Source organism: Oncorhynchus mykiss, chromosome 3 (genome assembly GCF_013265735.2).
Source record: "Oncorhynchus mykiss isolate Arlee chromosome 3, USDA_OmykA_1.1, whole genome shotgun sequence".
Lineage (NCBI taxonomy): Eukaryota > Metazoa > Chordata > Actinopteri > Salmoniformes > Salmonidae > Oncorhynchus > Oncorhynchus mykiss.
Window position 1 is genome coordinate 24,761,421 of NC_048567.1, and position 13,715 is coordinate 24,775,135.

General features: G+C 41.7%; 2 protein-coding genes across 2 annotated transcripts in view; both read right to left on the reverse strand.

Moving 5' to 3' along the window:
- LOC110515141 (myotubularin-related protein 11) overlaps positions 1 to 4,063 on the reverse strand; it is a 37,881-nt gene extending 33,818 nt beyond the window's left edge. The window contains exon 1 of the mRNA XM_021594161.2: positions 45 to 4,063. Within this exon, the coding sequence (XP_021449836.2) occupies positions 45 to 101 (57 nt within the window). The 5' untranslated portion in view covers positions 102 to 4,063. The remainder of the gene's footprint in view (positions 1 to 44) is intronic.
- A 1,565-nt stretch (positions 4,064 to 5,628) lies between these two features.
- Positions 5,629 to 13,715, reverse strand: part of LOC110515154 (OTU domain-containing protein 7B) — a 32,463-nt gene continuing 24,376 nt past the window's right edge. The window contains exons 9-12 of the mRNA XM_021594163.2: positions 13,566 to 13,715; positions 12,731 to 12,845; positions 10,022 to 10,100; positions 5,629 to 9,127 (exon numbers count right to left, since the gene is read on the reverse strand). Coding sequence (XP_021449838.2) covers positions 7,664 to 9,127; positions 10,022 to 10,100; positions 12,731 to 12,845; positions 13,566 to 13,715 — 1,808 coding nt within the window. The 3' untranslated portion in view covers positions 5,629 to 7,663. The remainder of the gene's footprint in view (positions 9,128 to 10,021; positions 10,101 to 12,730; positions 12,846 to 13,565) is intronic.

A 13,715-nucleotide genomic window follows, 5' to 3' on the forward strand; every position in this document is an offset into this window, starting at 1 on the left:
AAGAAAATGAAACAGAATATTAAAACATTGCGTCGAAAGCCTACCTTTATATCTGGAACCATTTGCCTCACTTTGAACGTGGTTTTGGATCCCGTTAACATTTTGACGTCCAATGTCCAACTCTCTCGGCACGAACTACAGAAAGTAAGCTATCAGACTTTAGTTAATTTACGTTTTTTCCGATGGCGAGAAGAAAAAATGCCTTTAATCGCTCCATGTCTTTTCCAGGAAAACATAAGAAACGGTCCACTTTCTTCGAATGTCAGCGAGTCCATGCATCACCGGTTTCGAGAACAGAAGTGGTCTCTGAATTACAAACTAATTTAGTTTCTTTCACGTTTATCATTGGCGAAAGCATCCATGTCTGTACGCTACTGTGTAGAGCACGCCACGCATAAATGTACCGCCTGTCAGGAATATTTGCTTATAGGTTGTCAGTCACTGGTAAGGGGAATTAATGTATACCTCTGCTTGTCCCTCTTGCGTTCCATTTGTTGTTTCCCCTCACCATAGTTAAAACGACACACACCAGTGAAAACAAGCAAGTGCAGTAGAGCCTCTTAAAGGGCCAGCAGTGTAAAAAAGCATCTAATAGGAATCCATTTTTTTGTTTTACCAGTAGTTTGTTCTTCACTAATGGTCCTGCAAATTAAGCCACAAGGTGTGCATGTTCGGTCTAGGAAAGGTATGTAGAGCTTTTGAAGTAAGCCTAGTTTTATGGAAATAGTGATGGTTCAAATGGGCCAATTAATAAGTTGTTAAATACAGGCCTATACACAGATGCACATATATTTCTAAATACAAGTGTTTTGCCTCCAATGCTACACTGTCATTTGTAATTGACAAACTGATTCACTGAAATTAGAACTTTCGAAAACCACCTGAAATAAAAACGTGATATCTTAGACAGTCTAGTCCCATTAACTCATATAGATACTTCACATCAGCCGCATTATAACATTTTACAGGATCATACATGCTTGTAAAATAGTTGTAAATCATTATACCCATGTTACTAATGCAGAATGAGTTGGATGCTGCATTTGTAGTATTCTGTAAAATGGCATTGTCACTAAGTGTTCAACTTCTCGCCTACCTTGAGAATTTCAAACAAGAATGGAAGCAATGATGTAAACATAAGAAAAAGCCATGAGGATGACTAAGCTTAAAGAGCACAGAAGCAATAAAAACAATACTTCAAAATCTACATAAATGACCAGTAGTTTCAACCAGCATACAACTACATACAAAATAAACCCCCCCCCCCAAGAAAAGGTACCCATTTGTAGGCGTTAGTCTTATTAGTCTTAACAAAGGCAAGTGATGGATGAGTGATACAGTACCTGCAGTTGATCCTTTGATAAATGGCTGCTCTGTCATCGGAACTGACAATGTAGAAAGGTAGTACTGCAGTAATGCAGACAGATGCTATTGGAAGAATATTCCAGTGGGAATGTACTGCATAAATTCCTTTCGATGAGCAAATAGAAATTCTAAATGGATGAAGTACAGTCTGTCCCTCCTAACAGCCAGGTGGGGAGACCGTGTCCTTGTGAACGAGCTATAAATCCAAACCTCGTTCGACCACATGGGACCCTATTCAATATTAAATAAGGGTCTCCAATTTCTCTAATACATAGAACAGCTTCAGGCAGTGTGGGCTGCATCATCTGGGTGAAAGTTACTTCTAATGTGTAATGCTGTGATGAGTTGTTTCTAATATGTAAAAACAGCTTTTGCTGTTAAGTCTCTCTTGCATGGTTGATTTGAGTGTTTCAACACAATTGATAATTGGACAATATAATCCAATAGTTTTACATTTAAATCCACTGGCTGGCATCAGATGTAGATGTATCGATGTACAAACTGACTCTAACAATGTAATTTCAGTTAACCCAGAACTAAAATCTGGTGTCATTTGGTCAGATGATCGATAAATGTACTGGACTACGGTACTATTTATGTTTACATCGTTTGGCCACGAAAGATTATAAATCAACGGTGTCACAATTACATCATCCTTAGATCAAGATAATACCAATTCTCACCTTTCATCCAACATTATTGTACATCCAATGAGCACATTGAAAAACAGAATCCCTTTTCTGTACATCTCTGGAATACCTACCATACATTTGTAAACCCCCCCCCCCAAAAAAGTCAGAAACAGAGTAAAACTTTTGGGATTGCCACCATGTTGTTGAAATACAATGAGAATTTATTCAAACAGTGCATCAACAAAACAAAACAAAAAAAAAACAATTAAAATCAGATGTTCTTTCCATCCAGATTGCACTGTCACAGCCTCTCCTCTCCAAACATGAAAAGATGAAAAAAACTGGTCACAAAACCAGGACTGCCCAAATCAGCTCAAAATAATGCACAAATTTGTTTAAATGGATAGTCATTTACATGCAACAATTCCAGTCCCATGCAACTAAAGTATCCCATGTTCATGTTGCTGATGACTATTCTGTCCCATAGAAATGAGAAAATGTACTATAGAAAAATAATGGGTCAGTTACTTAGTAAAACAAATTCAAAGCCATCTTATTCCGAGAGAGGGATTGCAGCAAGAGTATAGGTTGAAAACACCAACAATCAAGTATTGAATCATTGCTGTAATGTGTTAGCATTGCATGGATTGGTGGTGAGAAATAAAAAATAAACTTAAAATTCAAATAAAAACAAACAAATAAAAGCCAGTCTGCTTGACACGTAGGAAAGATACTAAAAGTTTCTCAACTAAACATTCCAAAAGGAAGCTTCTGGAAAAAAAGAAAAAAAAAAAGATTCTCACTATAAATATATATTCTCAAATCATATCGTCAGGTCAGCAAGAAGGAAACTAGTTTGCTAATGAGAAACCTTTGAGTTTAGGAGGCTCTTTTGTGATCAACCTTGACAGCCAAACTGTCCATTCTGATGAATACTGACTCCTCCATAAACCCAGGCTATAAGCTTATCTTCCACTAATTTTAGCATCCGTCAATATAGATTATCTTTAAAAACATTGTAAAACTTTGGGTTTACAAAAATAACTTGAACATATACAACCTCAGTCATTTGTTTTTTATACAAAAATGTTTGCAGTCTAAGTCAAATGTTCAAGATGTTGTCTGTAAGCCATCCAATTCTTTAAAAAATAATAATAATTGTTGTTGATGTAAGCAAATATTGTTACATTGGAAGGAGAGGAGAAAGCACACATACACCCATTTCTTAGTTAGCCATCATCTTTTCATTAAAGATGACCTGTTTGTGCCTTATGAGCTGCAATTTTTTGTTGCAAAATGGTTTCATACAGCGTAAGCGCACAAACACACGCGCGCCCCCCCCCCCCCCCCCCCCCCCCACACACACACACACACACACACAGAAATATTGTTTGGGATATAGCTTAATGGTATTGTGGGGAATGGTTGGTTCCAATTCAAGATGCACATGCCACCTCGAAGTCATGGAATATTCCCTTGAAGGGTGACTATTTTGAGCCGCATGTTTGAACTGCCTCTCAAAAGACAAATGTTACTTAAAAAGAGAGAAGAGTCCCTCATACCCTTGGCAAATGTTATTTTTTTAAATAAACTCAAATCTTAGTACCCATAAATTGTTCTCTTTTGTATTTTTGGTTAAGTCAAGCATGGAAACTTCAGGAACATTGAATACAAATACAAGAGCGCCATCCATTGAGCAAGGCAGTGAATTGCATACAGATATTCTCTCGCTATTGTGCTTCAAGTGAAAAGACGTTTATAGAGTCAGGAAGATTAGTCTTCCTCATGATTCTACATGGCTCATTGGTAATAACACGGCTTGGATGAGAAAGTGTTAATACATTGGTGATGAGAAAAACAAATCAATTCCTAATCTGCAAATCATTGTGTAACACGAGACCAAAACGGTATCTAAAAAATGTGATATGTTCCAAACTCCAGAATTATTATGATACTGGGAGACATCTAAAAATGGTAGAGATATATATATATATATATACACACACACATATACATATATATATACATACATACATACATACATATATATATACACAGTGCCTTGCGAAAGTATTCGGCACCCTTGAACTTTGCGACCTTTTGCCACATTTCAGGCTTCAAACATAAAGATATAAAACTGTATTTTTTTGTGAAGAATCAACAACAAGTGGGACACAATCATGAAGTGGAATGACATTTATTGGATATTTCAAACTTTTTTAACAAATCAAAAACTGAAAAAATGGGCGTGCAAAATTATTCAGCCCCTTTACTTTCAGTGCAGCAAACTCTCTCCAGAAGTTCAGTGAGGATCTCTGAATGATGCAATGTTGACCTAAATGACTAATGATGATAAATACAATCCACCTGTGTGTAATCAAGTCTCCGTATAAATGCACCTGCACTGTGATAGTCTCAGAGGTCCGTTAAAAGCGCAGAGAGCATCATGAAGAACGAGGAACACACCAGGCAGGTCCGAGATACTGTTGTGAAGAAGTTTAAAGCCGGATTTGGATACAAAAAGATTTCCCAAGCTTTAAACATCCCAAGGAGCACTGTGCAAGCGATAATATTGAAATGGAAGGAGTATCAGACCACTGCAAATCTACCAAGACCTGGCCGTCCCTCTAAACTTTCAGCTCATACAAGGAGAAGACTGATCAGAGATGCATCCAAGAGGCCCATGATCACTCTGGATGAACTGCAGAGATCTACAGCTGAGGTGGGAGACTCTGTCCATAGGACAACAATCAGTTGTATATTGCACAAATCTGGCCTTTATGGAAGAGTGGCAAGAAGAAAGCCATTTCTTAAAGATATCCATAAAAAGTGTCGTTTAAAGTTTGCCACAAGCCACCTGGGAGACACACCAAACATGTGGAAGAAGGTGCTCTGGTCAGATGAAACCAAAATTGAACTTTTTGGCCACAATGCAAAACGTTATGTTTGGCGTAAAAGCAACACAGCTCATCACTCTGACACACCATCCCCACTGTCAAACATGGTGGTGGCAGCATCATGGTTTGGGCCTGCTTTTCTTCAGCAGGGACAGGGAAGATGGTTAAAATTGATGGGAAGATGGATGGAGCCAAATACAGGACCATTCTGGAAGAAAACCTGATGGAGTCTGCAAAAGACCTGAGACTGGGATGGAGATTTGTCTTCCAACAAGACAATGATCCAAAATATAAAGCAAAATCTACAATGGAATGGTTCAAAAATAAACATATCCAGGTGTTAGAATGGCCAAGTCAAAGTCCAGACCTGAATCCAATCGAGAATCTGTGGAAAGAACTGAAAACTGCTGTTCACAAATGCTCTCCATCCAACCTCACTGAGCTCGAGCTGTTTTGCAAGGAGGAATGGGAAAACATTTCAGTCTCTCGATGTGCAAAACTGATAGAGACATACCCCAAGCGACTTACAGCTGTTATTGCAGCAAAAGGTGGCGCTACAAAGTATTACCTTAAGGGGGATGAATCATTTTGCACGCCCAATTTTTCAGTTTTTGATTTGTTAAAAAAGTTTGAAATATCCAATAAATGTCGTTCCACTTCATGATTGTGTCCCACTTGTTGTTGATTCTTCACAAAAAAATACTGTTTTATATCTTTATGTTTGAAGCCTGAAATGTGGCAAAAGATCGCAAAGATCAAGGGGGCCGAATACTTTCGCAAGGCACTGTATATATACATATGTATATATGTATATGTATATGTATATGTATATATATATATATTTTACATTTGATCTCTAAATCACTTTGTTATGATCTTCGAAAATGACTCCATGTCTGGGTGCAAAATGAAAATATTTAAAAACAGGGGATTTACACTGAGTAGGGTACAAAAACACTAGACGAGAAACTGCAGCAAAAACGAGTATTGTACACCTGATGCACATTTTGTAAAACATACAAACAAGATTGTAATGCCACAAGGACAAGAGACTGAAAAAAGGCAACTAGGAAATAGAGTTAAACCACAACACTGGCACCAAAAAGCTGTTCCCATGGTAACTGAATCCTTAGCGAAGGGGTTCTAGCCCATGCGTCTGCCTTCCTGCAAGTAGAGGTGCAGTGTCTACAGTTCTGACATGACCTAAGGACAACATAACAGTCAGATACCTTCAAAACGGTAACAAAATGTCTACGGACATTAGGAAAGTGCTTGAATTTGTGCAGAGAGGTTAAGCGACGGGGGTCAGTCACTTGTTTGGAATCAACACAATGCCCTCAATTAGGACTTGAAGGGGATTTGGGTTAAATAATCCAACTTGTTTTTAATCGTATCAATGGGGTGTCCATGTCAGGAATTTGGGGTTTGCCATAAGTAGGTATTCACGAAAAGTTATTAATATTTAGACTAAAGTAACACAGCCCTATGGACAAGATTCCATAAAATACCTGTTACCTTTCTCAGCCACAAGAGAAGCAGAGTTACAATGTTACAATGGACAGTGTCTTTTTCAACCAAAATGTGAACGTTCATCAGTTTAGCATGTACTGATTACCTTGAGGTCTTGAGCTGAAAATGCGAGGGGAGTTGGTTTTGAATGCCAGTTTAGTAGTGTTGGATGACCCTAAATGTACCAGCATATTATTGAAATGCCTCATTTTCATGATGGATATAAAATGACAAAAACAAGCCAGGAACAGTAAGAATCTAGCAACCTTATTAAAAACTGTATATTAGCCATTTGGGAATATCTACCACAGTACTCCGCCATGTATGTTCTATAATTGATACTGGGAGACATCTAAACATGGTAGATGTATAAAAATGGACTTGACTGACATCTGGACACAGTGGTGATTTTAGATTGGATGGCTACTTTGCCATAAAAGGCATCTTAAGGGTGGATAGGACTATCTGTTTTGCTTGTTATATTTGAGATGAACTTGAATAGAGGTCTGTTGCATTCTGGAACATTAGCAGCACCGTTGAAGCCAGAACAGCAACCACTGTAACATAATACTGTAGTTTCAATTTGCATTACAAGAGCGAGGACCAACGCAAAAGAAACCCAACTACTCATCAGGAAAGAGCACTGTTCATTCCCAAGTCATACATGAGCACCCGGTAACAGTAATGCCCTGGGCTAGTCCGTCTGCATACATCTCTAACCCTCTGGTTGAAAAGACTAACAAGACATTGAAGGGTTGACTCGTATGTTAAAATACCACCAATTTACAGGGCCAAATATAGGTCGTCTCCACATATGGAGAAGAGTGATAATCAAGAAGTTTCTGGTTGTGCTTGTGCAGTGTTAGTTTGTGTGTGTAATGTGAATGTCAGTGTGCGTGTATCGCCTGCCGTATACATTCTCTCCACCAGGAGGAGACAGCTGCAAGGCAACAAGGGGACAAAGTGGAGGAGAGCTTGCAGTTCTCACACACACACACACAGCCTGCATAAGAGCCACAACAAATGTAAGAGATGTGCACAGTCCTATTGTCTAACGCTCGCCGCAGCCCCCTTCTCTCCAGTCTCTGAAGTCACTGCACTGATCCTGTCCAGGACGCTCTCCACACACAGTGTTGCCTTTAGAAAAGGAAGTGATGCGATAAGAGGGCCAGGCTCTGTATCGTCCTATAGCAAGAAACCTCATCCATCAGTTTCCTTGTGGTTGGTGGCCACAAAGCCAGTTCTGGTCAGTCCGTCTGTTCAGAACCTGTGGATGGCTGGCTCCGTCTCCCTCCTCTTCAGCTCCTCTCGGTAGCAGCAGGAGCAGTAGTTGCCCGTCTCGGGGTGACCGTAGTAGTTGCAGCTGGGCGTCCGGCAGCGGCTGGACAGGCCTCCGGCGCTGCCCAGGGAGTAGTGTCTGACCGGGAGAGGCCCGCTGCGAGGAACATCCAGGGCAGCGCGCAAGTCCCGGAATCCGTTAGTGTAGCCCCCGCCTACAGGCTCTGAGGTGGGGTAGTCTGGAGTGTCGTGCTCGGGGAGGTATGAGGGTGCGAAAGAGGGGATGAGGCGAAAGGGGCTGAGGGGTACCGGTGCCTGCGGGGGGTGGTACTGGGGGTGAGGGGGGCCCTGCGCCATGGGGCAGTGGCGGGGGAGGGTGGCATAGGAAGGCAGCCCGGGATAAGACGAGGCTGGGGAGCCACCTGCAAGCTGGCGCCGCGTCTCCATGTAGCCGTGCATGTGTGGGTGCTGAGTGAGCAGGGCCGGGGAGGGCGGCTGGTCCATGAAGGTTGGCCGGGGGATGGGCACCACGCCGGAGTAGAGTGAGGGGTTGAATGAGGACGACTTGAGGTGGCTGAAGTTGGGCGGTGAGCTCTCAGTCGACTCCTCTTTCGGTTCATAGGTGCGGTAGCCCACCTCTGTGCCTGCCGTTGCCTCCTTCTTGGGCTGCTGGATGCCGTTGGTGCTTCCTTTCCGCTCTGCCTCTCTCCGCTGCTGCTCCTGCTCTACCCGGAAGCGCTCCTCAGCGTCAGACAGGTAGCGCTGGATCATCTCCTCCTGGAAGGGCTGGCGGTTGCTGGTGATGAGCAGGCCAGCGAAGATGAACTTCCTCTCGCCCTGCATGGCCGCCCGCAGGATGCTCAGGCTCGCCTTCACGTCGGCACTGTACTTATACGGGTCACTCTCGCTGCTGCCACTGCCCGTGCCATTCTGACGCTCACTGCCCGACGACGGCGAGCCCTTCCCAGAGTCCTCAGAGGCGTGGGCCGAAGGCGAGCTGTCCTTGCTGCCCTTCCGCCCCCTCAGCGAACTTTTCTTCTTCTCTGTGCCCTCCTGCTTGGCCCCGCTGCCTCCTGCATTCTTCCCCGTCATCAGCCCGCCCACGTTCTTTTTAAGCTTGCTGCCCAGGCTCTTGCCGAAGCTGCCCAGCTTGTTGGCCACAGAGTCAGCCCTTTTCTTGTCTTTGTCTTTCTCCTTCTTGGGCTTTTCCTTTCCCCCCGTACCCGTCGTCAATGTTGCCGAGCTGTTACTGGACGAGCTGGAGGAGGAGGAGCTGTTCTTAGTCGACACACCTCCACCTACGCTGGCAGCCCCTGCTGTCATCATTGCATCACCGTTGGAGCTGCTGCTGACTGACTCCTTGTCGGATTCTCCTGAGTCGGGAGGGGTGCGGGCGTCCTCTCCTGCAGAGGCGGTGGGGGACTCGGGCTGAGCCAAAGGTGCCTGCTGAAAGAACAGACACACCGATGATGAATTATAGAGAAATAAAAAAGAAACAGGGAGCGGGTGTGAGTGTGTGATGCAGAGAGAAACAGAGAGATTAAGAGCAGGAGTGAGAGGTGCAGATGACTCGGTTCAGAAAGCTTCTTTGCCATTTCTATAGATTCTATTGGAAAATATACATGCTATAATTGGAGAGGGTGGGACCTACAATGAAGATAATGATGACACTAGTTCACACAATGGACAGTTATCAAAACGGTCCTTTCTGCCAAGCCCCATAACCGTGACAACCGAAGTGTTGTAACACCAACGTCCTCGTTTTTATTGGAAAGTCAGAATACCTCAGCTCTTCAACAGCGATTCGTCTATTGCTACTTCTCACTAGAGGTTAACGGTGAAATTGCCATGAGGTTGATATTCTTTCTAACTCCCAGCATTAGATTGGAATGCACAAAAAGGCCCCTCAAACCATTTAGTGTGAGGTCATTTTATGGGTGGCTTGTTTTCAACATGGGGTTTGTGAAGCAGAGGGAATGACTACAGACTAGAACAAAACATCAAATTACAACCCACATAATAACAGAAACCCACACAGTTATGTAACACAGTAAATAGCCTATCTACATTTTATATATCTCTCTTCATTTCAATTTAACCATCCAATACAACATGCTAAAAACGTAACCAGGTAGGTAACATATGATCTAAGCTTCACATTCACAAACAATTTAGAGGGGGTGTTCAGGTATGCTATTGTTACAAAATTATCTGCAACCAGGGCTGAATCCAAACCGACAACTCAAATGGTCACAGTCTCCCATTGACATCAATGCATGACTGAGGGAAGTGTGTTAAGAGTTAGGATTCCCCCTTAGCGAATGAGAACACGAAAGATACCTCACAGGGCAGGGGCAGCCAGGTGACAGTCATGTAGCTGTGTAGCAGCTGGAGCTTTGCCTCCAGGGACAGGGTCACACTGAGGGAGGAAGACAGACAGGTCAAAGTTCAAAATGGAGGGTGAAATCGCCTTGTCGTGCCCCCAACAGTAACACCATGTTGGGTGAAACGTTTAGAGAAAGGGCTGCTTCCCAGAATATTACATGCATCATTTAGAGAAAGGGAAATAAGAACTAGGCTACATAAGTGATGTCTGGAAACATGGCAGTTATTCAAACTAGGCTAATGGCGTGGCATCTGTTCAAGTCTTGAGGCCCAAACGGCTCACTTGAAACTATGTAACCTTTGATAATGGATAAATACTGTCAGAAATGTAGCCAACATGAATGCATAATTGTGTAGAGCTGAAATTCTAATTCCCCATAAAAATTGTTCTATAATCCATTTGACAAACTATGTGCAGTGCCTTCAGAAAGTATTCATACCCCTTGACTTATTCCACATTTTGTTGTGTTTCAGCCTGAATTCAAAATTGATAAAATAATCTCACCCATCTACACACAATACCCCAATGGTATACCCCACGTTTTTAGAAATGTTTGCTAATTTATTTCCGTAAAGTATTCACACCCGAGTCAATACATGTTAGAATCACCTTAGGCAGCGATTACATCCGTGAGTCTTTCTGGGTAGGTCTCTAAGAGCCTTGCACACCTGGATTGTACAATATTTGCACATTTTATCAGTTTATTCTTCAAGCTCTGTCAAGTTGGTTGTTGATCATTGATAGACAGCCTTTTTCAAGTCTTGCCATAGATATTCAAGCTGATTTAAGTCAAAACTGTAACTGACATTCAATGTTATCTTGGTAAGCAGCTCCAGTGTATATTTGGCCTTGTTTTAGGTTATTGTCCTGCTAAAAGGTGAATGCTAAAAGAGAAATGTGTCTACCAGTGTCTGTTGGAAAGCAAACTGAAGCAGGTTTTCCTTCCTCTAGGATTTTGCCTGTGCTTAGCTCTATTCTGTTTCTTTTTATCCTAAATAACTCAATAGTCCTTGCTGAATACCAGCATACCCATAACAGGATGCAGCCACCACCATGCTTGAAAATATGAAGAGCGGTACTCAGTGATGTGTTGTTGGATTTGCCCCAAACATAATGCTTCGAATTCAGGACATAAAGTTAATTTCTTTGCAGTTTTACTTTAGTGCCTTTTTGTAATATTTGTATTCTATATAGTCATCCTTCTTTTCACTCTGCCATTTAGTTTAGTATAGGGGAGTAGTGCTGAGAAATTAAATACAAGTTATTTTTTGTTTTTTAAAAGAACTAATCGTGTTGTTGGTTCAATTATTTGAAATCCATTTTTCCCCGTGAGCTCAATGCGCACATTGCAGTTTCTCTAGAGATAAATCTGATCCAGCCTGAACTGTGCGATGTAGTAGTGAGTTGTAGTTTCCAGCAGACAAAAATTTTACATATTTTGGAACTTAAAATGTGGTAATTAACTACAATGACCATAATCCATTGCACATCTACTTTTCCGGACTTTCTTTTACGCCTGCTACAGAAGAGACACGAATATTTGATCGTGATTGGACATAACTAGCGAAGCAACAGCTGCTTTCTATCTCTACCTGAAAATACAGGAGTCATAAAAGTATGCCTTTGAAGAACTAAAACAAATTGGGATTTTGTCAGACAGCAGCTCTACAGAGATGAGGACTTCAAATGAAATAAAGCCATAAAACAAATGTAATATACACAACTGAAATATTATTAAAGTAATGTGAATAAATGATAAGCAGTAATGGACAGTCCACTACCATCATGGGACTTTTATTCATTGTTTTATTCAATCCAAATAATCAAGACGTGATTATTTTTATATAATCAAACCAAAACGACCTAAAAAAAAAAGCACCAATCGCTCAGCACTATTGTGGAGTAACTACAATGTTGTTGATCCGTCCTCAGTTCTATCACAGCCATTAAACTTTAACTGTTTTAAAGTCACCATTGGCCTCCTAGTGAAATCCCTGAGCGGTTTCCTTCTTCTCTGGCAATGGAAAAGTCACTGGGTGTATTGACAAACCGTCCGAAGTGTAATTAATAACTTCACCATGCTCAAAGGGGTATTCAATGTATTCACTGCTCGACTAAGAGACCTTAAAGATAATTGTATGTGTGGGGTAAAGATGAGGTAGTCATTCAAAAATCATGTTAAACACTTATTGCAACATGTTTCCTCCTGAACTTATTTAGGGTTGCCATAACAAAGGGGTTGAATACTTACTGGCCAAAGACATTTCAACTTTTCAGATTTTTTTTATTCATTAGTAAAAATGTATAAAAACATAATTCCGCTACAAAATGTGGAAAAAGTCAAGGAGTTTGAATGCTTTCTGAAGGCACTGTGTTAATTCCATTTAAGTTATTTTTGTACACCATTCCAGTTGAAACAGCAGCAAATCTTAATCCCGTGGAATAATTATCCAGTTATTTTTATTTCAGGCTATTTCTGTATTCCCCCTTGTTCCAATCATAGAAGGCATTTAGAGCTAATCTCACTGACTGACGAGCATTTCTCTAATCTGGAGCAGGGGCCAATACAGGATATTAGGTCCTACGAGGACATAGTGACTGCGTGTGTGTTTTTGGAGGGGGTAATGCAGACCCAATTTGAAGTGCAATGAGTCGGATCATACCTTGCCAACATGACATTGTCCGTGTCATCCTTGCCCCATTCCCAGTCCTTCCCAGGGTCCACTGCAAAGTGTACAGGCAGCATCTTGTGTTCTGAGTCAGTGAGAGGGATCACAACTGTGGGGGAGAGGGAGCAAAAATGTTCAAAGTAAAATTAAAAGCATTCTTCAATCCAGCAATTGTCATTCAACTGATGCAAAGTACTAATTAAAGAGGGACCGTAATGGCCAATTTCTGTGCCTCATTAACAATGCAACTGAAAAGACTAGATTCGTGTCTTGGAGGCGTACTTTGATGTTGGTCATGGGGTGAGTTCGTAAACACTGGCAATCTACTCCAATTAGTACTCTGGTTTGAGAGACCCAGAGTGCAGAATAATTGATGAATTTACAAATGACATACACCCAGTTGACATGTTTCAGTAAAGACTGGCTAAAAATGTTTTGTTACAGTCATTAACCCTTCTTGATAAGAGAAGTCTAACCAGCTTTTCTAGGGTGAGTAAAATGGTCAGAAGCTAGCCAACTTCTGCGTGAGTGTTTGACTGATGTTGTGAGATCAGAATGCTACTCTTCAGTCGGAGCGTCAAGTGAGTGATACTTTACAAACAAAACACTGTCAGTCAAGGGAATTACTTGAAACCAAAACCGAATCTTCAAATATTACAAAGAAATCAGATGTCACAGGTACCCGTTAGTCCATTTTGGGACTATGATTGATGTGCAGTTCCTCTAATTTCAACCTTGGTGAGGTATAGTCTATTCATGTGGTCCACTTCACTATGAAACATGTTGGTTGTGATAGGTAGTTAAGAGGATGATGAACACGTAACATTACCTTGCTCTTTCGAGCCGTCCTTCTGCTCCATGGAGACGAGGGCAGAGAAGTGGGCCTGGTCGTACGCCAGCACTAAAGGCGAGCGGTGGCACTTGGCAGCTGGCACCTCCAGGGGCAGATAGATCCCTCCAAATGGGATGGGGGCAAAAG